General features: G+C 42.1%; 1 protein-coding gene across 1 annotated transcript; it reads left to right on the top strand.

The window, feature by feature from the left end:
- Positions 1–559: 559 nt before the first annotated feature.
- On the top strand, positions 560–26,186 carry PRPSAP1 (phosphoribosyl pyrophosphate synthetase associated protein 1). The gene is made up of 10 exons (XM_033091252.1): positions 560–1,213; positions 4,048–4,100; positions 5,645–5,711; positions 15,850–16,022; positions 17,401–17,516; positions 17,970–18,025; positions 19,159–19,304; positions 23,970–24,040; positions 24,765–24,911; positions 25,452–26,186. The coding sequence occupies exons 1-10, from the start codon at positions 1,044–1,046 to the stop codon at positions 25,608–25,610; spliced, it is 1,158 nt and encodes a 385-aa protein (XP_032947143.1). The 5' UTR covers positions 560–1,043; the 3' UTR covers positions 25,611–26,186.
- Positions 26,187–26,598: the final 412 nt, after the last annotated feature.

Genomic DNA, 26,598 nt, shown 5'->3' with positions numbered 1-26,598 from the left:
CGCAAGGTTGTGGGTTTCGACTCCCGCAAGGGATGGTGGGCTGTGCCCCCTGCAACTAGAAACGGCAACTGGACCTGGAGCTGAGCTGCGCCCTCCACAACTAAGACTGAAAGGACAACAACTTGACTTGGAAAAAAGTCCTGGAAGTACACACTGTTCCCCAATAAAGTCCTATTCCCCTTCCCCGATAAAAATCTTAAGAAAACAAAAACAAAAAAAAAAACCTTGGCGGAGCAGATGCTTTGCGACAGGGTCTTTGAGGGGCAGAACATGTGGAAAGGGAGAAAGGAAGGGTTTTATGATTAAAAGTAAAGCAAAGACTGTCAGAAGTGCCTCTGACCCGTTCAGGAAACCGTGCTTTACATGCAGAGGTTGGCGTCTGGAGAATAAAGATCAGGCTCAGGCACACCATCTCTGGGGAAGTGAAGTACTACAGGCAAGGAGAGGGGAATAACCCCGCCCTCCACTTTTCAAATCAATCCCAGCTGGACGCATGCGCCTCGCGGACTACCGCTCTATTACCATAGAGGCGCGGAGCTAGCTCGTCGACCTCCTCTGAGGCAGACATTTTGGATCCTGGCAGGAAATTGGGGGCTGGGATCACTATCAAGTCAGGCTGCAAGAACGTGATAGCGGAACAGCTCCTGTGGGAGTGACGCAATCAAGAGGCGGAGAGAATCCCTGATGTTTCCTTTAAGAACAGGCTTTTAGGGTGCTGCCCACCGCCCTGCCCTTATCGGAGATGGCGGCTCTGCGGGCGCTCTAGCCGGTGCCTCTCGAATTCCCAGATCCCCGGAGGGGGCGGCGGCCTCGCCACTGGCTCTGAGGCGGCTGCGGTACCGGTCGCAAGGAACGTGGATTCCGCTAGAGCTCGTTGTGGCCTTTGGTACGAGGAGGGTGAGGGTCTCGGACCTCTCCCCTCCTGTGCCGGATTTCTCGGCGCCCTCCCCAGCCGGACCCCCGGGCCTCGCAGCCGCCTCAGTCGGAAGCGTTCCCGCTGCAGCCCCTCGCGGGGCGGCTGTAACTGCGCCTCGGGCCGGACGATGCCCAAAAAGCTACTGCTGCTGCCCCCGCTCTCCGTGTCCTCGGCTTTCCGCGCCCCGCGAGCCAGCCCCGCCGCACGTCCGGCCATGAACGCCGCCCGCACCGGCTACCGAGTCTTCTCGGCCAACTCCACGGCCGCCTGCACCGAGCTGGCCAAGCGCATCACCGAGTAAGGGTGGGGGCGGGGGCCCGGGACGCCCCGAGGGATCCCTCCCCGGAGGTCGTCGTGCTCTTCTTCCCCTCCACGGCCTCCGCCGGCTGAGGGATAATTTATGGTCCTGTCGCCCTGCACCGGGGGAGGAGGTCTCAGAATCCTGCGGTTTCGGGGCTGGACAAACCCTTGGAGGTGACAGAAGGCGTCCCACTCCCATCCCCACCCCCCGCCCTATTTGGCGGGCTCTTAATGACCCAATACCCCCGACCCCCACCCCTGTTACTTGGACCGCACGCCCTTCTTTCGTCACCCCACTCCCGCAGCCCAGAGCAGTGGTGAGGAGTCTGTAACCCCCGGAGCGAGCGCCTTGGAGTCGGGCTGGCTCTGGGACTGCTCCCCTTCCCAGAGGTGGAATTGATCTCAGAATCTGGGCATGGCCATGCCCGAGCCTCCTCCATGAGACAGAGGCCAGGGTGCAGTTCTAACACTGGGGTGGGGGCAGTGGGAAGGCGGCAGGTGGACAGCCCTCGGGGCGCACGGTGCAGCCCCAGAAGCCGAGGTGTGGCGAGGTGCGCGAGAACAAGGCAACTCCAGGGGAGCAGACTTGTCGGAGCTGGCGATAGAAATGATAGGTCTGACCGGATTTTGCAAGTCAGCTTTCAGGTGGATCAGTCATTTGCAGTCAAGGCTTTGCCGTTCCTTGTCTTTTTAACCCAAGGATGCCTGTGGTCTCAAGTGGCCTTGAGACAGCTCTGAGGTGCCATCCCAGTCTTGCCACTTACCACCCTGGGCAAGAGACTTGATTTTCCTGAACTTCATTGTAAATGAAGAATGATTCTGTCTATCGGGCAGGAATATTCTGAGCATGAACAAAATCGTGTATAGCAAGCATAGGCTATGTAAATGGTCTCTTTTCTAGTTGACCCTTGTGGAGAGTCCCCGAGCCCCTAACATCAAGGAAGAGCTTTATGAGTCCTCCAAGTAAACTTGTTACAAATGTAAGACATAAAATTAATAGCCTGTCTTTTAACACTTAAAGTTACTTTCACATTTTAAACAGTTTATGTCAGAGTACCTCTGTGAGTTTTTCAGAGTTGATGAATAAAGTCATGAATATATTTTTAAGTTCTAGATGGAAACGTAGAAGAAAGTGGAAACTTTAGTCGTATTTACTAAGTAATACCTATTTTCAGTTGGAGTTATGAGATTAGAAGTGTAAAAAACCAATCCCTTGGCAATTTACTACTTAATTTCTGTTTCTAACCCCTGATTATTTGTCTTTCTTTTTGAGGCCAACTGAAATACTAATTTTAAATATAAAGCTTGTGTTTGTTTATTTTTGGTCAGAGTTACCGTACGTTGTCCTTGCTGAGAGAAAACAGAAAGAAGGAGGGCACATTTAAAATGTCAATAGTTTTTGCTGTTTTGGTTTTATGTTAGGTTCTTCCCTGCTTTGTTCCAGAAAGATTTTAAGTTACTGTGAATAATAAATATTTGTAATTACTTCTCTTATCTCTTTCATATGTTGAACTTCTCAGTACGATTTTATTTGAAAAAAAGGTTTTTCCACAAAGCAGAGTTTGAACATCTTTAGATTAGATTGACCCCTGAGGTTATGCTATTTTATTTCCATGATTCCTTTCAGATAGAAACTTCAAGCAGGGATTTGCAAACTTTATTGATGATGTACATTAATCAATAAAAAAGTTAGGTGCCTTAGGTTCCCAGGGTATGTGTAAGTTACATGTGTGTTACCATGATCCCCCTGTATCCATCATCCAGCTTCCACACTTTGCAGCTCTTTGTTAATCTTGTTTCACCTATTCCACCTATCCCTCGCTTTTTTTTTTTTTCCCCTTGACTGGAGTATTTTTTTAATGGTAAAATCACACATAACAAAATTGACCATTTTCGCCATTTCAAAGTGCACAATTCAGTGGCGTTAAGTACGCGTACATTCACAGTGTTGTGTAACTATCACCACTGTCCGTTTCCAGAACTTTTTCGTGATCTCAAACAAACTCTTTCCCCATTAAACACCAATTCCCCATTCCCCCTACCCAGCCCCTGGTAACCTCTGTTCTAGTTTTTGTGTCTGTGAATTTGACTGCTCTAGATCCTGCCTATGGAATCATGTTGTATTTGTCTTTTTGTGTCTGACTCCCTTTACTTAGAATACTTTCTTCAAGGTCCATCCATGTTGTAGCATGTACCAGAATTTCATTCCTTTTTAAGGCTGAATGATAATCCATTGCTGGCTGGAGTATTTTTAAACAGATTCCAACATTACATCATATCACTTCACTCACAAAATGGTAATGCTAACTGATAACAACTAAAAAACAACAAAAATCCAACACACTTAATTGCTTAATATCTAGTATCCAGTGCTTGTTCATATTTCCCCGATTGTCTCAAGAAGGGCTTTGGACACTTGCTTTGTTCCAACTGGGATCCAAACAAGAGTCACACTGCATTTGGTTAATGGCACTGAAGTCTGTATGCTTTTGAAATTGAGGTTTGAGTTTTTGGAATTATTGCTTGTAACCAAGTATTTGTTTAGGGATGCTTTTTCCAAGACAATTATGACTCATAAAACAATAAACTAGACATTACACTTTGGTTGTGGGCTTGTTCCAGTAAAGCATTTCATTACAGAATGGTGAACACTTGAAGCTGCTTACGCAGGGACAGTGGACTTTTAGTTCCTTATGAATTAAACTTTTTAAATAGTTATTTGGGAAAGAATGTCAGTCTAGTTATTTTTAGTCTTTTTGTTAGACTTGTACATGAACTGGAGTTTTTTTTAGAAAGAGCGCTCTTAATTGTCTTTTTTTCTCCCCCTGCAGGCGTCTTGGTGCGGAATTGGGAAAAGCTGTGGTATATCAAGAGGCCAATGGAGGTAAATTAAAATTATTGCTTAAACATTTTTTGTTCCCTAAACTGTGTTGGATTAAAAGGCAGATATTACTCGTGTGTAACCCAGAAACGTTTTTCTCTTTCACATTAGAGGTGTAGGTCATCGGCCTATACTTCCCTTTAAATCTTGACTTCTTTGTTCTCCTTAAGTCTCTCCTTTCCTCTTTTTCCGACGTAACGTAAACATCCTGTCATTTCGGAATGAGAAAAGGAATAAGGTAGAGAATAAGTTTTTCCTTCTGTATTGGGCTCTGTTGGTAAATACTTGTCGCTTTTATCTGTCTCTTTAGGTCATCAAATGGCACCAAGTGCAATCTGATACTAGATAGTGATGACTTATTAAAAAAACCCTCCTTCAGTTCTTTTCATCTCTAAATTTTTCTCGCAGGTCTCTTGTGTACTGTCACCTGGGTTGGTGACCTGTTCTTGCTACCCTCTGGATTTCCGTGGGGAACGCTGACATTAAATGATGGTCCTTGAAGGCACTTTGCAGATGGCCAGTGTCCTAGGAATGCTGCATTATAAATCTTCTAGTGGGGCCATATAGTTCAGGTTGTAGTGCCTTTATTCATTGCAAAGACAAGTTAGTACCAAGTAATACGGAATTATTTTTTCAAAGTCGGAAGCGTGGATTCATGATTCCGTGCTTCCTTTTCTCTTCCTGAGGTAGAATTATCTATGGTATAAGAAGCTTGAGGAGATAAATTACTAAGACAATTGATGTTTGGGGAATCTAAAATAAAGCAAAGTATTTAAAAAGGAATGAGAGTGTAGTGAAAGGACACATTCCCAGGATGTATATGAGTTACATGTGTGTTAGAATTAACCCCCAGATAGACTTCATCCAACTTTCACACTTAGTAACTTCTGCCTTGGTGACTTTAGCTTGACTGACTACCCCTGTGCTTGGCACACTCTGTCTCCACATCTTCGCTTGCTCCCATACTCCCTTCCTCACTGCACATTCCAGCTTGCAGTGCAGCCATTGTTCCCAGCCCCCTGTTCTTTCTCCTTTATCATGGCTGGTCTTTCTCTGGCACGTTACGCTGAAGAGTTTGCCAGCCGTTGGCACTGTTGCACTGTCTCCCTGGGTTGGTCCTCATGCCCTCGGTCCAGGTCCTCCACTGCGTGACTCCAGCACAGGGCCTGGCACACAGGGAGCCTCAGCATTTGTTGAAAGAATAATAAGGATGATAACCTTTGGCCTTTTTATTTGCTATAGACACCCTCTCCCCCCCACCCCTGCCAACCCAAGTATCTTGCCTTTATTTTGGTGACAGATTTTCTTTTTTGGACCCTGAGATTTTATGTAGATCTGTTACTTTTGTCTTCTTGTCTCTTTTTGGCTTATTTTCCCCTTCACTTGACTTTTTAAAATCTGTGTGCATGTCATTCTGAGATCTATTCAGAATTGTCGTGACGCATTAAGTGAAGAGCTGCTTTAGATTCCTCTTTACTCCAAATGCTGCTTGATTATTGCATTATGAAGTGCTTTCCTGAAAACTACGGAGCATTTTTATTTTTCAGAAACAAGAGTTGAAATAAAAGAATCTGTTCGTGGCCAAGATATTTTCATTATACAGACCATACCCAGGTAAGAGCACTACTTTATGACACAATTCATTATCTTTTCATATGAACAACAATTTGCTCTTCTTTAAATTATAAATGTTAAACTGTTTTCCTGAGTTCTTGGAGCCGCTTTAGCAAATTAGTAGAACCGGAGGAGGGGGTCACGGGAACGTCTGATTTATAGCGGGTCAGTCACAGTCACAGGTGGTTGCCTGGACTTGGCAGTTGTCAAAGTGGGGGAAAGGGTGTTGTCTAGCCTGTTGGATTCTGACGCTATTCTCCAAGGAGACAGTGTCAGAATTGAGTTGAATTGTAGGACATCCAACTGGTGTTGGAGACTCCTAAGTATTACTTGATGTGAGAAAACCCTTCCACACATTTGGTCAGCAGAAGTATCCAGTGTTCTGAATGTACAGAGAGGAGAAAACTGCTCTTTACAGCCTCCTTTGAGGGGATTGAGAAAACTGTGTCTGAGGGAGTCACAAGGTCACAGATATGAACCCAAATATAACAATTCCCCTGCAGTGATAACTGGTAGATACTAAGTATTTTCTTTTTAATACTTTTTTCCTGATTATAAAAACAATGTTTAGCCCTGAAAATACAGGCATTATAGAAATGTGTATCAAAGAATAAAACTTCCCCAGCCCTCATTCTACTCCCCAGTCCTTTCTGAGATAACTACTTTAAATAGTTATTTTTTTTCTCTATGTTTTTTATATGTGTATACAAATTTAGGCTCCGTAATTCAAGTGTTCCTCGAAATCAAAGTACAAGTAATTTTAATTTTATCTGCCTGGTTTCTTTTAAAAGAATATATAAAGACACGTCCTTCTGCCCCCAACCACCCCGTCCCCCACTTTCCTGCAGCAATTGTTATCCATTTCCTATGTATTTTTTCAGAGACTATGCATATTCAAGTAATTGCTTATATATTTTTCTTAATTTTTACACAAAAGGAGTTTAATGTACTCTGTGCTGAACTTTTTTTTTTTTTTTTGAGATTTTATTGGGGAAGGGGAACAGGACTTTATTGGGGAACAGTGTGTACTTCCAGGACTTTATTCCAAGTCAAGTTGTTGTCCTTTCAGTCTTAGTTGTGGAGGGCGCAGCTCAGTTCCAGGTCCACTTGCTGTTGTTAGTTGCAGGGGGCGCTGCCCACCATCCCTTGCGGGACTTGAGGAGTTGAACGGGCAACCTGGTGGTTGAGAGCCCACTGGCCCATGTGGGAATTGAACCGGCAGCCTTCGGAGTTAGGAGCATGGAGCTCTATAACCGCCTGAGCCACTGGGCCGGCCTGTGATGAACTTTTAAAAAATAAAACAATATACTATATTAGCACATAAAGCACATGAAGAGCTGCCTTTTAAAAATTCTCACTTTGAAACCATCACAGACTTACTGAAAACTTGCAGGTCTGGTACTACCATCTGAGAGTAAGTTGTCAACCTGAGGCCTCACCACCCCCAATACTTTAGTGTGTGATTCCAACAAATAAGGCCTTGGCTTGGACATAACCCCAGTACAGCCCTCAGAGTGGAAATGCTAATGCTTGCTTACACCTGCCGTCTAATCCTCGGATTGTGTCCAAGCTTGGCCTGTTGTCCCAGGAATGCTCTTCATAGTACAAGGAGCCGGTTCCGAATCTCAAGTGGCACGTAGCTGCCATGCCTCTGCAGTCTTCTCCGGTCTAGGACAGTTCCTCAGTCTTTCCTTGACTTTCACAACTTTGGCACTTTAGCCAGTTTATTTCGTCGAATATTCCTCAACTTAGGTTTGTCAGATATTTCATTACATTAACCTAAAAATAAAAAGGCCAAAGTGAGAGGCAACAAGCCTTTACTGAGATCCAAAGAGTAGCTATTGGGAAGCACTGATTCAGGCAGAAATCCACATAGTGTTGTGATTAGGGGATGAAGGCAGGGGTATTTATGAGAGAGGGAAGGGGAATAATTACATGAATAGAAGGAAGGAATTCTCTATTGGTGTTAATAAGTCAAGGAAGAAATTTCTTTCTTTCCCCCCTTTCTTCCGCCTCCCCCTGCACTCCAGTTCAAGCCGTTGTATCTCAGTCTAGTTGTGTAGGACACAGCTCCCTGGCCCGGGCTGGTATTATGAGCCTTGCGCTCCCCCGGCTGAGACAGTCGGTCACCGGTCGTCTGCTGGCCGCTTACAGAGGCCCACAGCCGCTCACGCTGGCTGCCAGCCACTCACGCTGGCCACCAGCCTCTCCTGGCAGCACACGGTAGCCCATGGCAGCCCACGGCAGCACAGCAGCAAACAGCAGCACAGCTCCAGGGAGAGCCATTGTTCACAATCTTAGCTGTAAAGGGTGCAGCTCACTGGTCCATGTGAGAATCGAACTGGCAACCTCGGTGTTAGGAGCACCGCGCTCCAACTGCCTGAGCCACCGTGATGGCCCAAGGAAGGAATTTCTTACTGTGCAAATAAGCTAAGTTATTCTTTAGCTATACATGGTGGTTCAAATTCTAATGAATGACTTTAATTTTCAGTCTGGCAGTCAGAATGTGTGCTTTCCTGTTAGCTTTGCAAACAGTTGTTTGGAATATAGCGTTGCTTTGACCCAGTCCAAGGTTATTTTACCCAGTTCCAACATTCCACAGGTTTGAGGAATAAGACCTGCAAGGCAGTTCCTCTGGGATGGTGGCTCCAACTCCATTTTGAAGTGCGTCTGTTTATATCATTTTTCCCAGTGATGATGGGATTCAGGTTGTGTATTTGGGGAAGGAATACCACAGGAGTGGAGTTGTGTTCTCTTCATCGTGTCTTTTTGCTGCTTCGTAATGTATTATATGTGTGTACCAATATTGCGTCAGCCAGGCACGTATCTGATTGTTTCTAGTCTTGTGCTAACGCCGTAGTGCTGCTGTGGAATATCCTGTGTGTACATCATGTTGCCCATGTGTCGGGTGTATCTTAGGCAGACTCCCAGAACTGAAATTGCTGGCTGTACAGATTCATGCGTTTGTAGTACTGATAGATGTGGCCGCGTTGGCAGACGTTTGTAATACTCGTAGTAGCCATAGATACCTCTGTACTGCCCGCCAAGGAGGACATACCAATTGATGTCTCCTCCAGCGCTGTTGGTTTTGTATTGTTTGCCTCTTAATGACGGGTCTTTTTGCTGAGGGTTTTGTTTGATATTGCATCTTGAAATGAGGGGAAGACCTGAGGGGCTTGCCGAGGAGTAAATTCATGGGGAAAGGGGGCCTTGACACTGCCCATGGCTGCTCCCTGGCCTTCTGGCCTTGACCTGGTTTTTATTGGTAATAAATAGTAAGGTTGCAATGTCATCACTTTTTTTCTCCCAAATTCTTGAGTTCCTTAGGGCATAGGAAAGAGCCTCATGGGACCCCAGATCCATGGCTTACCCACTAGACTGCCGAGAGCCCTTTACGAGTTTACTGAGGGGTGGAGAAGAGCAGAACCGCGGGCACCATAGCCGTAGATGGGCCAGCTTTATCACTGAACCTCCAGGAAATCGGGGGGTCGAAGTCCAAAGGCAGGGTTCATTAGTAAAGTCTCTTTCCTCTCCCCTGATGAATTTATGACAGCAAAAGAATTGTTTATCTAAAGAAATCTTAACATTACTTCACAGGTCTGCATCTTAACTTGGAATTTGAGCTCTGACTTTGAACTCTTCTCTAGGAAAGGAGGTGCCTTGTTTGTGGTCAGTTGTGTGTGAGCACACAACTCTCTCCTTAATTTCCTTTTTTTTATAACACGCCTCCTTCCATATCCCCATTAGAAAATAAGCTTCATGAAGGTACAGATTTTCCTTTGTTTACAGCTGTGTCTCCAGCACCCAAAACACTTTTGCTTAATGAATAAATGGATTTGACCTTCTATGTCACTAATTCCTCAAATCCTTGTGTAGTGAATTAATGAATACTATGCAATTTTTGTACATTTCCATCTTCATAAAATAATTGTGATCCCCTTTTCTGTTCTTAGATCTCAGTGAGTCCCTAATACTTGGTGTTACTTCCTCTCCCACTGGATCGCACCTGAAATTGAAAAGACCTTTGGCTTTGTGTCTGTACTTTGAAATTCCTGGTTTTAGTTCAGAATTCCCTTAACATGTCATAAACAGAAGTTCACAGTCAAAAGGACATGGCCAAAGAACGTTCACCGTTAACAGCGCTGTCCTCTCGTGATCTCAGAACAGTATGCCGTTAGTCTCCTTTGCTTCCGACTAAGCAGTTGTGCTTTATAGAATTCTTGGTTCGCACTCTCATGGTAACGAAGAATGCTCAAGATAAATATTTAACACGCATAGTCTAGAGTGTTACTAGGGGCAGTGATATAGACTGAACTTCACTAATGAAGGGTCAGCAATTTGTAGGTGTTTTCCAGGACAAGGACAAAATAAGCATGGTTAAGATGAGTTGGTTAATGGCTAGTTGGGAAACGTGCATTTTTTTATTTACTTGAACCTAAGGTTTTAGAAAATTTGACCAAAAGAAGAGGTAGTGAGCCATCCGTGGAGTTGCTGTGCAGAGTGAATCTTGTAGAATAACCATGACAATAATTTTACTGAAGATGGTGCAATTCCCTTACTGTACTTGCTTTGAGATTGTTTAGAAGCCACAGTTGTGTTCCCAGTGGTTCAGTTTGGTAGTATGTGTGTTACGTGCCTTTGAGTCGGCTCCAACTTCTGGGGACCGTTGCATGAGTGACGTCCACAATGTCCCGCCCTCACAGCCCTGCTCAGCTCCTGGGGCCTCCTGCCTGTGACTTCTTGTATGGATCAGTCCATCTCATATTCGGTCTCCCTCTTTTCCTGCTGCCTTCCGTTTTCCCAGCATTATTGTCTTTTCCAGAGAACCCGGCCTTCTTGTGTGTGCCTGAAGCAGGACAATTTCAGTTTTGTCAGTTTTGCCTCCAGCGATGTTTCAGGCTTACTTTGCTCTAGGACCCACTTGTTCGTCTGTCTGGTGGTCTCTCCAACAGCATATTTCAAATGAATCGCTTTTTTTCCTGCCAGCTTTCTTCACTGTCCATCTTTCACATTCATTTGTAGTGATTGGAAATACGAGGGTGTGGGTGATCTTAGCCTTGGTCTCTAATAACACATCTTTGCTCTTGGAGATTTTTCCTAATTCTTCCATTGCTGCCCTCCCGAGTCTCACCCTTCTCTTGATTTCTTGGCTGCCGTCTCCATTTGAATTGATGATGGAACCAAGGTCAGCAAAATCTTTAACAATTTCAATGTCAGTTTGGTAGTTCAGTTTGTAGGTATCAAAAAAAAAAACATCCTCACTTGGTAGTTCCTGTATCTCTTAGGATGATGGGGATGGACGAGGAAAAATGTGGAGAAAGGACAAGAGGGTGTGTGTGTGTGTGTGTGTGTCCCATATAAAAGGTCACTGGGTTTGCCACAATGAGCTAGTACTTTTATTGCTTGAATGCAGAATACTTTAGTACCAAATAAAGAACACAAAGAATTTGGGTTTTTAGTATTATCTGCTATACATGGTTGTATAGATGAAGGAATAGATTGTACACAATTTTCTATAGTGAAGGGGGGGTGCTACCTGTGATGATAAGGCTAATTTTAGACAGACTGAAGCTTAGACATTCAGCTGAGCTCATTGCCTTCAGAGCGGATGTCCTGAGATACAGTGTACTGTCATGCACCACTTCCCAATGGGACATGTTCTGAGATACGGGTCGTTAGGTGATTCTGCCATGCGAACATCATGGAGGGCACGTCTACAAACCCAGATGGTAGAGCCTACTGCTGTAGCTGTACGTGCTGTACTTTTACACGACTGGCAGTGCAGTAGGTTTGTTTACACCAGCATCACAAACATGTTAGGACGGAAAAGAAGTCACCAGGCGACGGGAATTTTTTGGCTCCATTATAATCTTATGGGAAACGTCGTTATGCGGCCCATGACTGAATACCGTTTTCTGGTGCTGTTGTTGCTCAGAATAGCTTTGGAACTCATCTTCTGGAACCACTTTCAGAACTTGCAGCATGTTTCTTTTGACAACTCCAGTAACAGTACATTTTTGGTTGTTGAGGATGGATTTAATTTGGGGGAATAGCAAAAAGCCATTGTGAATGAAGTAATTATGCCGAGTAATTGAAATGTGCCTGTTTCTGCACCCAGTTCCCGTGTGTGTGTGGGTAGTTTCCCACCACACCACAGAGCGGTTCTCCAACACCATTCTACTCAGTTCTGACACCACCGACCTGGAGACAGCCTCAGGTCCCACAGGTGAAGGCTCAGTCCTACAAGACGATCCCTCCTCCACTTGATGCCAATGACTTGACTAGTCCAGGTTGTCACCTTGCTTCTGACCTACCAACTGATCGGAGGTTCCAGTGACCCCTGTCTGGGTTCAGTTAATCTGTTAGAGTGGCTCACTGAACTCAGTCACTACAATACCAGTTTATTATAAAAGGATGTAACTCAGAAATAGCCGGATGGAAGAGATGCAGAGGGCGAGGTAATGGAAAGGAGCGTGGAGCTTCCACACCCTCTGAGGGCACCGCTCACGCCACGTCTCCACGTGTTCACCACCCTGGAGCTCTCCAAACTGCCTCCTTTGGGGTTTTTATGGAGGCTTCATTACATAGGCATGCTTGATTACATCATTGGCCATTGGCAATTATTGATTCAACCTCCAGCCTTTCTCCTCTCCCCAGAGGTCAGGTAGGCGGGGCTGAAAGTTCCAACCCTCCAATCACATGTTTCGTCTCCCTGGCAACCAGCCCCCATCCTAGGTGCAGTCCAAAAGTCACCTCATTAACATAAAAAACCTTTGTTGCTCTCATCATGTAGGAAATTCCAGGGGTTTTAGGTGCTCTGTGCCAGAAATAGGAAAGAAGACCACATATATATTTATTATAAGTCAGAACACAGTGTGGTACTCAAAGAGCTTTTAAATACTGAGTGATGAAACTAAGTAAAATAGAAATGAAGCTTACAAACTATTTTTTGAAGGAAAATTTTTGTGTTTATGTTACAAGTTCTAGTATGTTCATGTCACATAAGAAGACTCACCAAAAGGACAGTTATAACTTATTTGCTGCAGATGAATGATTGTTGGAGATGGGGGTGGGGTAAGTCGAACCCCATAACCATGTTCTCGTTACCAGCTATGGTGTTGGCCGGTTGCAATCCTAGACAGCTTAATTGACATACATAGGACATGTCTGTTTCCTCACCTCACATTCCTTTTTGCCTGTTGAAAAGGAGAGAGCAGTAAGGACCAAGTTTAATGTAGGCTGTGATTATCTTAGGGAAAAGAAAAATAGTTGGTAAACAATTAAGAGTGTCCTACTTAGATACAAAGACCAAGAACAAGCCAGGATGTACTTGGAACAGTCTTAGGGAACAAATAAAGCAGAGACTGCCAGCCAGTTTTTCTTCACCCAGCTGGCCCACAGAGGAACCGCCTGCTGTCCAATTTGTCCAATGTCCCTCAGTGAATGGGGAAAACCAGGGTGACAAAGGCCCTTTTGTGGCCTTCCTGGCCAATAAGGGGTGGGACATGGGAGGCTTTCCTTAGCCTTGGGTTGGAGGGTGTTGAACCTCTTGGCATAAGTCTTAGGAAGAAGAAAAAGTGGAAAATAATAACCTCAAGGGAGAAATTAGTAATTAATGGAAGAAAAGTTACTCTGAAATCAGGGTTCCTCCAGAATAGTTCTTGTTGCATTGACATCTTACTTTCTGGGCCACCCTCGTGGTGTGCTATCCAAACCTCATTGTGTCATGGTTGTGTATTATAAATGCTATTCCAGTGCCAGCTGAAAACCCACTACCCAGGCAGAGTCTTCCAGAATCTTTTCTATTAACTTCAACTCTGAACATATTGTCGGCATTGGGAGGGACCTGCTGTAAGAAGCCTGTCCAGGGGAGCGTAGCACACAAGTGGAAGGTTAAGGAAGCTCTAATTTTATTTCTGAGGTTGACAAGCAGTCTATATATGGAAGAGGACTTTTGCTATAGTATATATGATGCCTGGTGTTTAGTGTAGATATGGACTCCTGAGTTATTTACATACTGCCCTCCTGGTACTATTCCGGCTTCCAGCTTAACTTTCAGAGCCCACAAGTCACCAATTTAGGTGATCTGATGTGGGAAGGGAATAAAGTGTAAAAGTGTTTGGGAAGGGGAATATTGTTACATGAGCTAGTCATGCTCCTTCCTGGGACAGATGCTTAGCAGAGTGATCCAGTGTGGGTCTCCAGCATTCCCCTGAGACGTGGTCAGCTCGTTCACCATTTTATCTCCCCCACCTATACAGGGCCTCACTCAAGTTGCCCAATAAATATTTGTTCAGTGGATGAATGAATGAAAATGGACCAAGTATTATGAATTTCTAGGTACCATGAAAGTGTTTGATAAGTGTTCCGTCCTGATAATATCAAAAGATTGTATGTTCTCTGACCTTTTGATGCCTAACTTGGGACATTATTGCATTGGGAGTATTGTGAACGAAAAAGGGCTGCTGTGATAAGTCAGGTCATGGCGGGGAGTCACACCCCAGGCCTGTATCTTTTTTGGTGAAAGGTCTTAAGCCAGTCCTGTCCGTGTTCTTGTGCATCTAGATTAACACACCTTTGAAATGCCAGGAGTAATACCCCTCGAAGGGGGTATTAACCCCCAAGGGAGCACCTAATCTTAACTGTCCTGTAATCCAGTCCCCGCCTCGCTTTCTGCCCCCTCCATGTCATCTTCCTTACATCCCCTCCTTAATTTCAAGTGCACAAAAGAAACTGCAAAACTTATTCTCTGAAGCGTTTTGAGATCTTGCTTCCTGGCAATTGTTGTCAGTTTCGGCCCAAATAAACTCTTCTAAATATTCTCTATAGGTTTAGACGTTTCTTACATCGACAGTATGAGGGAGAAAAATACTCCAATTTATTTCAGAGAAAGGAAGTGATAACTGGAAAATAATGTAACCTATCAGCACTCCGAAAGGAATGTCTTAGTAGTTATCTTGAAATTGAGCCCAATTGAAATTGAAATCAATTATACCTACCCTCTGGGAGAAGTGTTTTTATGACAGAATCCCGACCTAGTTATGAAAAAAAGTCCAGATTCAAAGGCGAGGTTGGAAGTTCCACGAGTTGAAAGTGGAAATGGAAAACATTGTCACAGTAAAAGGATGTCTGCAGAGCTCACCTCCAGGCGCTCTAAGGATGGTTAGATTCCCTTAGAGAGAGAGGTAAACACAAGCTGGAAGAGACTGGGAGGGAGTAGCCTGTCCTACAGGCTGAAAAACACGCTTTTATTTGAGTCTCTACTGTGTTGATGGCAAGCTTTCCATATTTTGCTCTAAATAAGGGGAGCGTCCCTGCTTTGGATCAGGTCATGTTAACACCTGACCCCTGAAGAACCTGTTCCTCATACAGGTAGGAGCTAAGAAACGGTAAATGACTCGTTCTGTCTGGGGAAGGCAAGGGAGATAACAGTCCTGATGCAAAAGAGGGGTGTCTTTGTTAAGACGCCACCTGAGGCTCAGTCAGCCTTAGCAAAGGGTTGCAATCCTCATTCATTAAAATTGGAAATAGCCTTTTCTTTGAATACCTTTCATAGTCATATTTCCTTTTTTGTCTGTCTGGGTCATCTTTGTTAGGAATCTGTGTATGTCAAGGAAAGAAGGGATGGGGGAGATTTTTGGAAATTAATTTCCCAGACCTTTACTCCCCCATCCTCCACCCCCAAAAAGGAAAAAGATACCAGATGTGTTCTGATCGTGACAGCTCAGTAGAAAGCAGGTGGGTTTCCCTTGGCGTTCACAGGAAACCCAGGTGCTAGCATGCTGGCCCGAGTCTGAATCCCTGGGATGGTTCCCACAGGTGCTGGTGAACTCTGGTCACCAGCAGTTGATGTCTGCTTCGCATGCCACTCCAGTGACCATGTCACTGACCAGATCTAGGCAGAGATGAGAGTGGATAACTGAGCTGTGGATTTAGGTAACCACAGAGGAAAACCAGAGTTTACGCAGCTAAAAAGCAGAGTTAATACACTTTCGCCTGTATGTGAGGTGCCATCACATGCTAGTATGGAGATAAAATGTCTCTAACACCCATCATAGCAGCTCATGTTAAGGTTGAGATCTTTTCTAGGGGCTAGTAAATGAAATTAATGCAAAAAGACGAACTTTCACTGTTGCAGAGATGTGAATACAGCTGTGATGGAGTTACTGATCATGGCTTACGCACTGAAGACTTCCTGTGCCAGGAATATTATCGGAGTCATCCCTTATTTCCCCTACAGCAAGCAAAGCAAGATGAGGAAGAGGGGCTCCATTGTGTGCAAGCTCCTGGCGTCTATGCTGGCGAAAGCGGGTGAGTGGGGCCGAGGACTCTGGGATCCGCGCTATTGTTTAGGTCTCGTCCCCACTCAGGAGCATCCGTCTCTGATCTAGTTTGGGACCTGTTTCCTCTAAACGCTGTTCACTAACTACTTTTTCTTGTTTCCTGTTGCGTAGTGCTGGTTAGGGATATGTGAGCTCAGGTATAAATTCTTACTTTTTTCTCTGCTTCTTCTTTTAGAGTGACAGTATCTGCTTCAGTGTTTTCTGTTCTTCTCTAATCTTGGCCTTTTCAGCATTCTCTTTACTTCCTTTACATTTCATCTTATCATCATTAAATTTTAACTGGAGATCTTGGCATTCGTATGTGATTTTTTGAGCTTTAAGCCTAGATTTATGTATTCGCCTTAGTTAGCTAAATTCTATTTATGTACATAATATGCAAACTAGATTTTTTTTTTAATACTATTTCTTTAGCTTATATATTCTTTTTTCCCCTCTCCTTGATTGTCTTTCTGTATAGCAGTTCATTTTCATTGCTTTTATTCTGTGTGTTTTTGTAGCAGTGACATATTTTCTGGCCTGTGAATCAAATGTAATAACACTTTACAGTCTTTGGAATTTTATTTGCCTGATGTTTATTTAAGAACTCTAATATATATTTGAGTCCTTGGAAACATATTTGAATTCCTTTCTCTCTGAAAATGTATAATGTTTTTGGAAAGAACAAGTAATACTGGTTCTTTGGTCTGGAACTTTTGCTGTGACCTTTGGCCATTTGCATTGTATTTATATATGTACCTCTTTTTTTGTTTAATACTATTGATTCTAAGAGTCTGTCTTCATTGTTTTTCTGTAAGAATATATTTCTTGACCTATTCTTTTATGATCCAAAGGAATTGATCTAAACTCTTCAATATCTTTTAGTTATATGAGCTTCTTTTCATCTAATATGCCTATGACTTGGCTTTTGCTTTCTTAGTCCTTCTGCCTTGGCCACAGTTCTTTAACATTTCTTCTTAGATTCTTTAATCCAGGCCTTACCTTACTATTTTTTCCATCTATTTTAGTTTCAGTATTTATTAATTCCACCTTCACATCTTTCTTCTGCCTGTATTTTCTTTTCTCAATTTTGAGGACGAAGCTAATAATCATAGTAAAGGAGAGTGCTTTTTTTCTCAGCTTCAGTTCTTTGTCCATGTGGAAAGTGATAGGCTCCTTTAATCATTAAGTTTTGTTAAGGTTACAAATAAAGTCTGTAGCGTATAAAGTCTGTAGCGTGTGTGCTTGTTAACAATACCCCCTGCCTTCAGCCTTCTGTTAGGAAACAGGAGTTGGGCATCTAGTTTGTGTCCACTGTAGCCATTTACTTGTAGGGGTGAACTTTGTAATTTTTTGTTTTAAAATTTCAGGTTTAACTCACATTATCACTATGGATCTTCATCAAAAGGAAATACAAGGCTTTTTCAGCTTTCCCGTGGACAACCTTAGAGCCTCACCTTTCCTGCTTCAGTATATCCAGGAAGAAGTGAGGAGCCACCAGCAAATACCCCATTGTCCTCAAAAGAGATCCCATGTAGTTTTTCTCTGGTATCAGATTTCAATATTGAAAGGCCCATCAAGTGATCTTTCTCTTAAGTCTTAATGCCGAGGCAGCCAGATAGGGTCAGCATTTAGGCATGGAGGATCATGTATTTCAAAGACATTAAAAATGGTATCTAAGTATCGTTAGCAATTCACATATGTTTTCTAAAATGAAGGTTTTAGGAATGAATTATTTTTTTATCTTCTTAGTATAGCAGTACTTTTGCAATGATGTTCATTGAGAAGTGTTAAAATTCTAAGATATGTGAATGAAATTCTAGGATACTTAATTACTAGTATGGATCATTGTTTTAAGAAGAAAAAGTGTAACACCCGTGTCCAGGTGTTATTTTTTTGATAACGTTTCAGTATTTTCTTATTTTTCCCCCAAATCTAGATTCCAAATTACAGAAACGCAGTCATTGTAGCTAAGTCTCCTGATGCTGCAAAAAGGTAAATAAGCCAGACACTTATAAAAATCCCTACGAGAGCTTTCTGAAGGCAGAATGAGCAGTGTGGGTACCCAGGGTCTGTCGTAGTGCAGCCTGTGAAAGCTCATTTGCTTGAGCTTTCCCCACAGCCTTGTCACATCCGACACCACAGCTTTACCTCCAGTCTCCAAACAACACAGCTGCTTCTCTGAATTACCGCATTTTGCCATGTATAATGCGCTCCTGTGTATAATGCACACCGACGTTTTTGGCCCAAATTTTCAGGGGAAAAAATCTTTCATTTTAATTTTTTCATTCAAATTTTTATTTGTTTACATTTAGGTACTTGTTTTTTGTATTATAAAGGAATTTTAGCATTTATTTTTTAACACATTATGGTGCAAGAAATTTTACGTAACAAATAATTACAAAACACAGGAACAGATACAAGGTACAAGAAATTTTATGTACCGGTAGCAAATTTACGATATTTACACATCATAGAAGGCCAAGAACTCTTCGTCGTTGCAAGTTCATTGTAAGTAACTTCAACAAAACCAGTTATCATATTCCAGGGTATTATTTTGCATACAGATATGTTATTGATTTCTAGAGTTACACTTTCAACTCATAAGCCTATATAAAAGAATGACAAACATTTATATAGATACAGAATTAGTACTACCCATGTATAATGCCCATCCTTATTTTTCCCCTCACAAATTTGGGCAAAAAAGTATGCATCATATGCCTACATGACAAAATATGGTACTCAGTTTTCTTCTGGGAGAAAATGAAATTCTTCCTTCAAGTTCTCAGGAAAAGGAAAACAGAAGGGCCATGAGCACTTTTCAGGCAGTGGTTTTTCGGAGACCTTTTTGAACAAAGTTCTTCTGAAGATGAGTGTTAGAATATTGGACAAAAGGTAACACCAAAATTATCTAGAGTCAGGTACTAGCCCACATCTCAACTCGTGCTTCTTGAGGCATTTACATTCCGGCCTGGGTCTCACATTCTGATTTATACAGATAATCCCTTTATATGCCTCCAAAAGGTTGAATGATATTTTTAGTTTATGATTAATAAAGTGACGGAATAGTGACGCTTGGGCTTTCTTCCCATGAATTTCACCATTCCCCTTTGGTTTTCTCTTAGGGCCCAGTCATATGCTGAGAGACTCCGCCTGGGTTTAGCCGTGATCCATGGAGAAGCTCAATGTGCAGAGCTGGACATGGATGATGGTCGTCATTCTCCCCCAATGGTCAAAAATGCTACTGTCCACCCGGGCCTGGAGTTGCCATGTAAGATTGGCTCTACGTTTTCATTTTATTTGTAAATTGAAGCAAGTTTTGAATAGTATAAATGGCTAGGGGTTAATACTTGTGTGGCTGTATGCTGTCCTGGTATTTTAAAATAGTTGAATGGTATTGCGTTGATTTCCCCTTTTGGAAAAGCAGATCGTGTTAACGTACATCGGCAGAGGACAGCTGCACTTATCTGGGTAGCACTCAGCATTCAGAGAGTGTGAAATAATTTAATCATTTTAGCTTTAGTACAAAAGTTGCATGTGTCACATTGTGAAATCTTAAGCTTTTCTACTTTCGTACAGTGGGTGATAGAAACCTTTGATTTAGGTAACTTTTAGCACTTGTGTTAGTAATATAACCCTTGGACCTGACAGACTTGTACTTATTATCTCCATGGAATTTTTGAGTGGCAATAACCAGCAGTCAATACTGGAAGATACATTATGCTTTTTAGAGGAAGGAGTTTTGTGTTTTTTTTAAATATGTATGTATTTGCCATGTCTCAGAAACATACAGACATTAACAAAGTGGAAAACCGTTAGAATGGTTACACCTCAGACAGGGTATTTCAGACAGGCTCCTATCTAAGGTGTAAACATTCTGATTGTTTATAATTATCAGACTCAGGAAACTAACATTGTTATAATACTATTGTCAGGCCTTATTCAGATTTTGCCACTTGTCCCATCAATGTCCTTTGGAGCAAAAGAAAATAGTTTTTTTCTGGACTAGGACCCAATATAAGATCACACATTACGCTCAGTTGTCATTTCTCTTTAGTCTCATTTAATCTGGAATGGCTCCTCTGTTCTTTGTCTCTTATGACCTTGATACTTTTGAAGAGTACAGGCCAGTTATTTTGTAGAATATTCCTTAACTGGGCCTTGTTTGTTTCCTCATGATTAGGTTGAATCCGTTATTACTATGATTATTGTCAAATGTTGATTTTTCTAATTCCCCTTCTTCCTTAAGTATCTATTCATTTATATGAGTATAGAGTCATAGAATCTTATTTTATTCAGTGTGTTACAATCCATTGCTACTATTTATTTTAATGCTCAGTTGTCACAGACTTGACTAAAAGAGCTCCTTTAAGTTGCCTCCTGTGTTCTTTTGGCATGGCCCTATCATCTTTTGATACTTCCTTACTTTCTAGTACAACTAGATGTTCCAGGTTCATCTTGTACTTTCTTAGCCCCGGAATTAGCCCAATTGGTTTAATGTAAAGATTTGGGCTTCAGAGTGTCCACTCAGTTACCACTACCTATGACTAACCTTGACTTACGTTCTTTTATAAGTGACCGAATGTATTTATAGGATAAATTCCAAGAAGTAAAATATTTTAATATGGTGAGATTCTCTGTTCTGGGAATGTTGCTTTGTTACTTATGATTATAACAGTGTTTTCTCCTCCCAGTCATCGTGTATCATATATTACAACTTTTACAGTTGCTGCAGGGTCATTTTTTATGATTCTCTTTTATAGATTTAGTCAAAAGAATCCTGAAAAAATATTTCTTGTGCATGTAATTGTACCTTCCAAATTAAATAGGCTTTATATGTCTTTATCAGTTATGTTTCAACAGTTTATTTAATAGCAACGAAGAGGACGATATTAGAATGTTAGGACAAGGCCAAAGGAAAGCAAATATTCACCCTCAGGGTCTGTGCATCTTTTAGAAAGATGAACTATTTTATCTTCCTGGAAGCCATTCTTTTGGAGCTGTAGTAGTTCTCAACTGAGGGTGATTTTGCCACCTCCCTGCCCCCGACCCCCAGAGGATTTTGGCAATGTCTGGGGACATTTCTGGTTGTCTCAACCAGGGGGCAGGTAGGGTGCTGCCGGCATTGAGTGAGCGGAGGCCAGAGATGCTGCTGGACATTCCTTCAGTGTCACCATGATCCAGGCCAAGATGTCAGTGCTGAGGTGGAGAAACCCTGTTGTAATTTGTTAAAAGTGAAGTTGTACGTTTGTTTCATAAGATAGAATCCATACCTCTCTCATGGAAGGGGCTGTTAATGAATTTGAAAAGATTGTATTTTTTGAAAAGATTGTCAGTAGTTCCCCTCAACTCTGCTCTGTGTTTGCCACAATGGTGAAAATTAAGAGTTTGGATTACAAAAATGAGAGGAAGTCACCTTGTCTGGCTTGATTTTTCCTGGCTTGTTAATTTTGTAAGTGAAGAATGTTTTTCACCACTAACGTGAAAAAGAGAATTAGCTCTCTTTGAGCATCTGTTAAATGTAAATTTTGACTTGTTTACATGGAGAGTTATGAGCTTGAAAATAATTTCAGTCTAGTTCTGCCGGAGACCTGATTTTATTCCTTATATCTCTTTTTAATGTCAGTTTGTTGATAAAGTTTGATATTCCATTGAACTAGAAATAGACTAAGATCAAAATGAGTAAAGAATGAATAGTCTCTGTAGTTTTTCTTTGCTCTTTATTTTAGGAGAGAAAAGTTTGGTTAATTGACTCTGGGGAAAGAGTTTTTAAAAAGTGTGTGTGTGTGTGTGTGTGTGTGTGTGTGTGTGTGTGAAATCTAAGGATGGTTGTTAATGTAGCATTATTTTACTTGGAAAGTGCCAACTTTCTACTTCATAAGAACATTGGAAATCATTTGATGAATTGACATTTTTACTACAGTAAGTTGGTAGAATTTTAACATTGATTTCTGCCCACAGTAACGGTGCCCAATTCATTTTATTCTTAAATAATCTGGGTTTTGTTTGACAAAATGGAGAAAGAGAGCAGAACCTTACGCACAGGGTAGTTTAAGCACCTTGATCCTTGATCTGAAGTTACATACATTACTTTTGCTGAAAATTTTAATTTTTTGGTGTGTTATTTTCTGGGCAAGCTATTGGAAAATCTTTGGCATTTTTGTTTTAAAGCCTATCGGGTACTTTTTTTTTTTCCCTTGACCCTATTGTAAAATCTGTCTCTGTTTTTTAGTAGCCACCAAATTATGTGTTCAGTTTTATCCAGATCCTAAAGCCAGTTCTAAGTCGGGAATGAGCATAGGAGAAAGGCTTGCTTTTTAAAAGCCTTTTTAAGCCTCCATCCATCCTAGCTATATGCCTGTGTTTCTCATTACAAACTGACAAAAGGTTTTTGGGAGAGGTAGGCTTAGAGGAAAGTGGACAGGTGTATTGTGACATGTTTTCTGCATCAAACTACAGCTTAATTTCTATTGATCTTTGGTGAGGGATATTGGCTTGCAATCTTTTTCCTTTTATACAGAAGAAAATGGTCAACAAAAGGGATCGCATCTCTTTTAAGAAGTGGGTAGGTCAACACAACCACTTTCCCACATGGTTTAATTTAAAGACAGAATTTGAGGAAGCTTTTCCTAATGTTGGTGATTTATTTTCTCCCCTTTGGTGATATTTGAATGCAGAGCCTTTTTGACTCCAAATTCAAGAAATGGCCCTTGTTTCTGGGATGGGAAAGCAGGAAATGTCTATTGAAATTTACCAGTAAAATAGTGCTGAATTTTCAGCTCAGCTAATTTGCTGGTATACAGAAAGGCACGCTTGTTCTCTGAGGTTTACAGTGCTTCTAGATAGGAGTCAGCTAAAATGGATGGTTTGCTGATAATTACTAAACTATGTAATTACCCTGACTTGTAGTCTCTTCTCCCTCCCCCACTAATTTAATAAATATTTCATAATAATAAAAAGCTTTCCAAAAAAGTAGAATCCTTAGCTTATTCTTCTGAAATGTTGTGGTTTTTTTCCCCCTAACCTCCTTTTGAGGGTGAATTCTCTTTTCCCTTCTCTATCCTGTAGTTTGTTTTGTGCACTGATAGACCTTTTCTAAATATAAATTTTGTAGTGAGATAAGGAGCCTCTTCAGAACTAATTAAATCAGGAAAGGATAATGGACTCTTAGTTATTGTTTTCAAGTTCCTTATTTTCAGGAAACTCTGATTATGTCAATGGTGTAGTTATCTGATAATAAGATTACGTTGTCCAAATAAGGTTACTTTGGAAGAAAACAAAATGCCAGCTCTTTATGTGGCAGCCTTTCCCTGTTTGATTTTCTACAGAGTGGCATTCATTTTGCATTTATTTGTCAGTCTCAGAGTTGGATGTTTCTATTCTGAGTGGCATTGCTCCTGCCTTTCTGTGTAGGTGGGGTCTCCCTCGCTTTGCTACTCCATCTTCAGACCTGCTCTATCTAAAGACTGGTGGCTGATAGTCACACATGGCTTTTGTACTCTTGAAACTTGGCTGGTCTCAGCTGAGAAGTGCTGTATATGTCATATGCACACCAAATATCGAAGACTTAGTATGAAAAAATGTAAAACATTTCTAATAAATTTGCATATTGATTACATAGTAACGTCATATTTTGGATATGTTAGGTAAAATAAAATCTATTCATTTCACCCATGTGTTTTTACTTTTTAACGTGGCTACTGGAAAATGTAAAATTACATTTGTCTCTCCTTCTGTTCCTATTGGACAGCGCTGCTTTAGACAGTCTTTCTGACAGAGCCCGGGGTCATTGTAGAGAAATCGGCTTCTTTTTTTTTTTTTTTTTTTGGTCTGCAGTGGTTTTGCCACCACTTCCAGGCAGGGAATAAGGTTGTGATCACATTTACTCAGTGATGCATGACTGACTGGGGTCTTGTCATTTGTTTTGTTTTGCTAGTGATGATGGCCAAAGAGAAGCCCCCAATAACTGTAGTCGGAGATGTTGGAGGGAGCATCGCAATCATAGTGGTATGGTCACGTGTCTTCCTTCATGTGCAAAGATGACGCTACTGGCTCTGAGTAGGTTATGCAGCTGTGGATTGTTTTTCCAGTAACGATGATAGATTTCAATGGATCCACCTATCCTTTCTCACCCAGACTCCCTTAGGACAAGCAGAAATCTTTATATAGATGAACAGGGATTATTATAACCTACAGGTGTAAAAAGAGCACAGTAACTCCCATAAGAAAATTCAACCCCATAAGTAACCTTTGTTTTAAGGGATGTAAGTTCCATCCAACCAGCCGACTACTCAACCGTGAGCTTTAGAGCCATGAGATGAACTAAAGATGAGCTGTTCCGTTTTTACTAATGGGAACAAATGTCTCATTCTTCGTGCTTTAACATGATGTGTTTGCTCCCAGCTCTAAATGCCTTTGCTGGGCCACAGGATCGTGCTTCGTAATGGCTCACTTCATTTCTTTGTTCCTCTCTCTTGGAAAAAAGTAAATGGGACACTGGCTCTTCAAGAATAATCTGAAACCTGAAACAGGGAGATGAGTCGTGGCAGTCCGAAACTGTAGCTGCACCGACAGCCATGCATAGTACAGTCCATGCACTTCTGTCCCCATTGCTGGGTGCTCGACCTTTGACCCAGGCAGATAGCTCTGACATTCTCTGAAACAGGTGTGGAGAAGAGCAGAAAGGTGTGTGGAGGGTAGCTCCTTCACACTCACTCTGGTCTCTTCTCAGGATGACATTATTGATGACGTGGAAAGTTTTGTTGCTGCTGCTGAGATCCTGAAAGAGAGAGGCGCTTACAAGATCTATGTCATGGCCACTCACGGGATCCTGTCTGCAGAGGCTCCCCGCCTGATTGAGGAGTCCTCCATCGATGAGGTCAGTCTGCTTAGAGCACCTGGCTTGAGTCAAGATTGCTGCTCTCTTCTCTGGGAATAATAAAATGACTCAGTCACTATTGCTTACCCCCTCTCTAGAGGACCTATGAAAGAGTGCTTTCGATGGCTAGCCATTTGTTGTGGCAGATACATATTTAGGAATATATGTCTGCTTTCATGAAGATTTGCTTTATGTATTTCACTATATTTTGAATTTCAGTATAATTTTATACTAAAGTAGTGTTTCTCTCAAGATTTGAGTTCTTCCCCAACAATATGAAAGTTTTATGCAGTGCTGAGGTGCCCCTGTCATTTCTGCGTACGAAACAAGCCCATGACATTCATAATCTTACATTTTGAACCATGAAACCTTTCCCTTGTGTAAAGTTGGTTTACTTTGTAAAAACTGTACTCAGTACAATAAGGCTTAGCAGGTTGGAACTTGGGCTGTAGGTACTAAATGTTGGGTAAGCTTTTCTGAGTGACCATGTAGGGGACCACGTCAGTAACAGTATTTATTTTCCATTGCTGCCATGACTAGGTGGTGGTGACGAATACCGTCCCTCACGAGGTGCAGAAGCTGCAGTGTCCCAAGATAAAGACTGTGGATATCAGTCTGATTCTTTCTGAAGCAATTCGGAGAATCCACAACGGAGAGTCCATGGCGTACCTTTTCCGGAACATCACTGTGGATGACTAGCTTTCACGGTTGCCTTGACCTTGGAACTCCTAAGGAAAACATGTAAAAAGCAGTGCCATCAATTATGTATGCAGTGTTTCCTTTCCAGGGAGTCAGATAGTCTCTCTCACCAAGTCTGGTAGGTAGGAGGCATTAAGATACTCAAGAGGGAGACAAAGATAAATGGCCTTCAATGTCTGCCCTCACCATCCTGTTCCTTCAACAAGTTACAGACACTTTCCTGAAAAGAATCTGAAAATCATTTGAGGCCAAAAATGAGTTAAAGGCAGATAAAGTTTTAACTCTATAATGTTCCGTTTCGGCTGCAGGGAAACGTGTGTGTGAATGTTGAACTTGGTTGGGAAAGCTGAGGCCCTGGCACTGTTTCCATTCCAGTTGTCCTCTCCTTAGGCATGTTCATGTAAATCTTTTCTAAAGAACCCTATTTTTCTCTGAGAAACTGCTGTGCCTACCACCACTGAACGATGAAGCATTTGTAGTGTTGCTCCCTAGCAAGGACGCCATATTCGAGAATAACACCCTCCCTCTAGGTGTCTGCGATGCTCTGAAAGTACAAATAAAAGAATTTGTTGTCTTGCTCGTCTCTTCACTGCATTGCAGAGCTGCCCACTGTCCGGCTTCACGGTGACGAAATTCTGTCTGTACTCTGCAGAAGACAAGGGAATACTTTGAAGGGTGGGTTGGGTCCAGAGCTGGTCCCAAACCTTAGACCTGAGTCTCATTCTGCAGGTTCCACCCCTTTCTAGGCATTGCAGTGAACTCCTTGTTGAATGGTACGTTAATAGTTAAGATCTGAATTTGTAAAAAAAAAAAAAAAGGAGAGAGAGAGAGAGAGACTAATTGTACTTTTTCCTGTGTTATAGGTGACACTTATGTTTATTGCATTCCTTAGGACTGCACTTGGCCTCTCCACCCAACATTTAAAATTACGTTAATCGCAATTCTAATTTATCCCCCATTTGTCAGGTAAACCTTGCTGCAAATATCG

The sequence above is a fragment of the Rhinolophus ferrumequinum genome, chromosome 21, assembly GCF_004115265.2.
Source record: "Rhinolophus ferrumequinum isolate MPI-CBG mRhiFer1 chromosome 21, mRhiFer1_v1.p, whole genome shotgun sequence".
Lineage (NCBI taxonomy): Eukaryota > Metazoa > Chordata > Mammalia > Chiroptera > Rhinolophidae > Rhinolophus > Rhinolophus ferrumequinum.
The sequence above is the reverse complement of the archived record's forward strand: the minus strand, read 5'-3'. Positions and strand labels throughout refer to the sequence as shown.

Coding starts and splice junctions, on each gene's coding strand:
- PRPSAP1 (XM_033091252.1), top strand. CDS start 1,044: ATGCCCAAAAAGCTACTGCTGCTGCCCCCGCTCTCCGTGTCCTCGGCT. Junction 17,517..17,969: donor TTCAGTATATCCAGGAAGAA/GTGAGGAGCCAC, acceptor CCCCAAATCTAG/ATTCCAAATTACAGAAACGC. Junction 24,912..25,451: donor AGGAGTCCTCCATCGATGAG/GTCAGTCTGCTT, acceptor TGCCATGACTAG/GTGGTGGTGACGAATACCGT.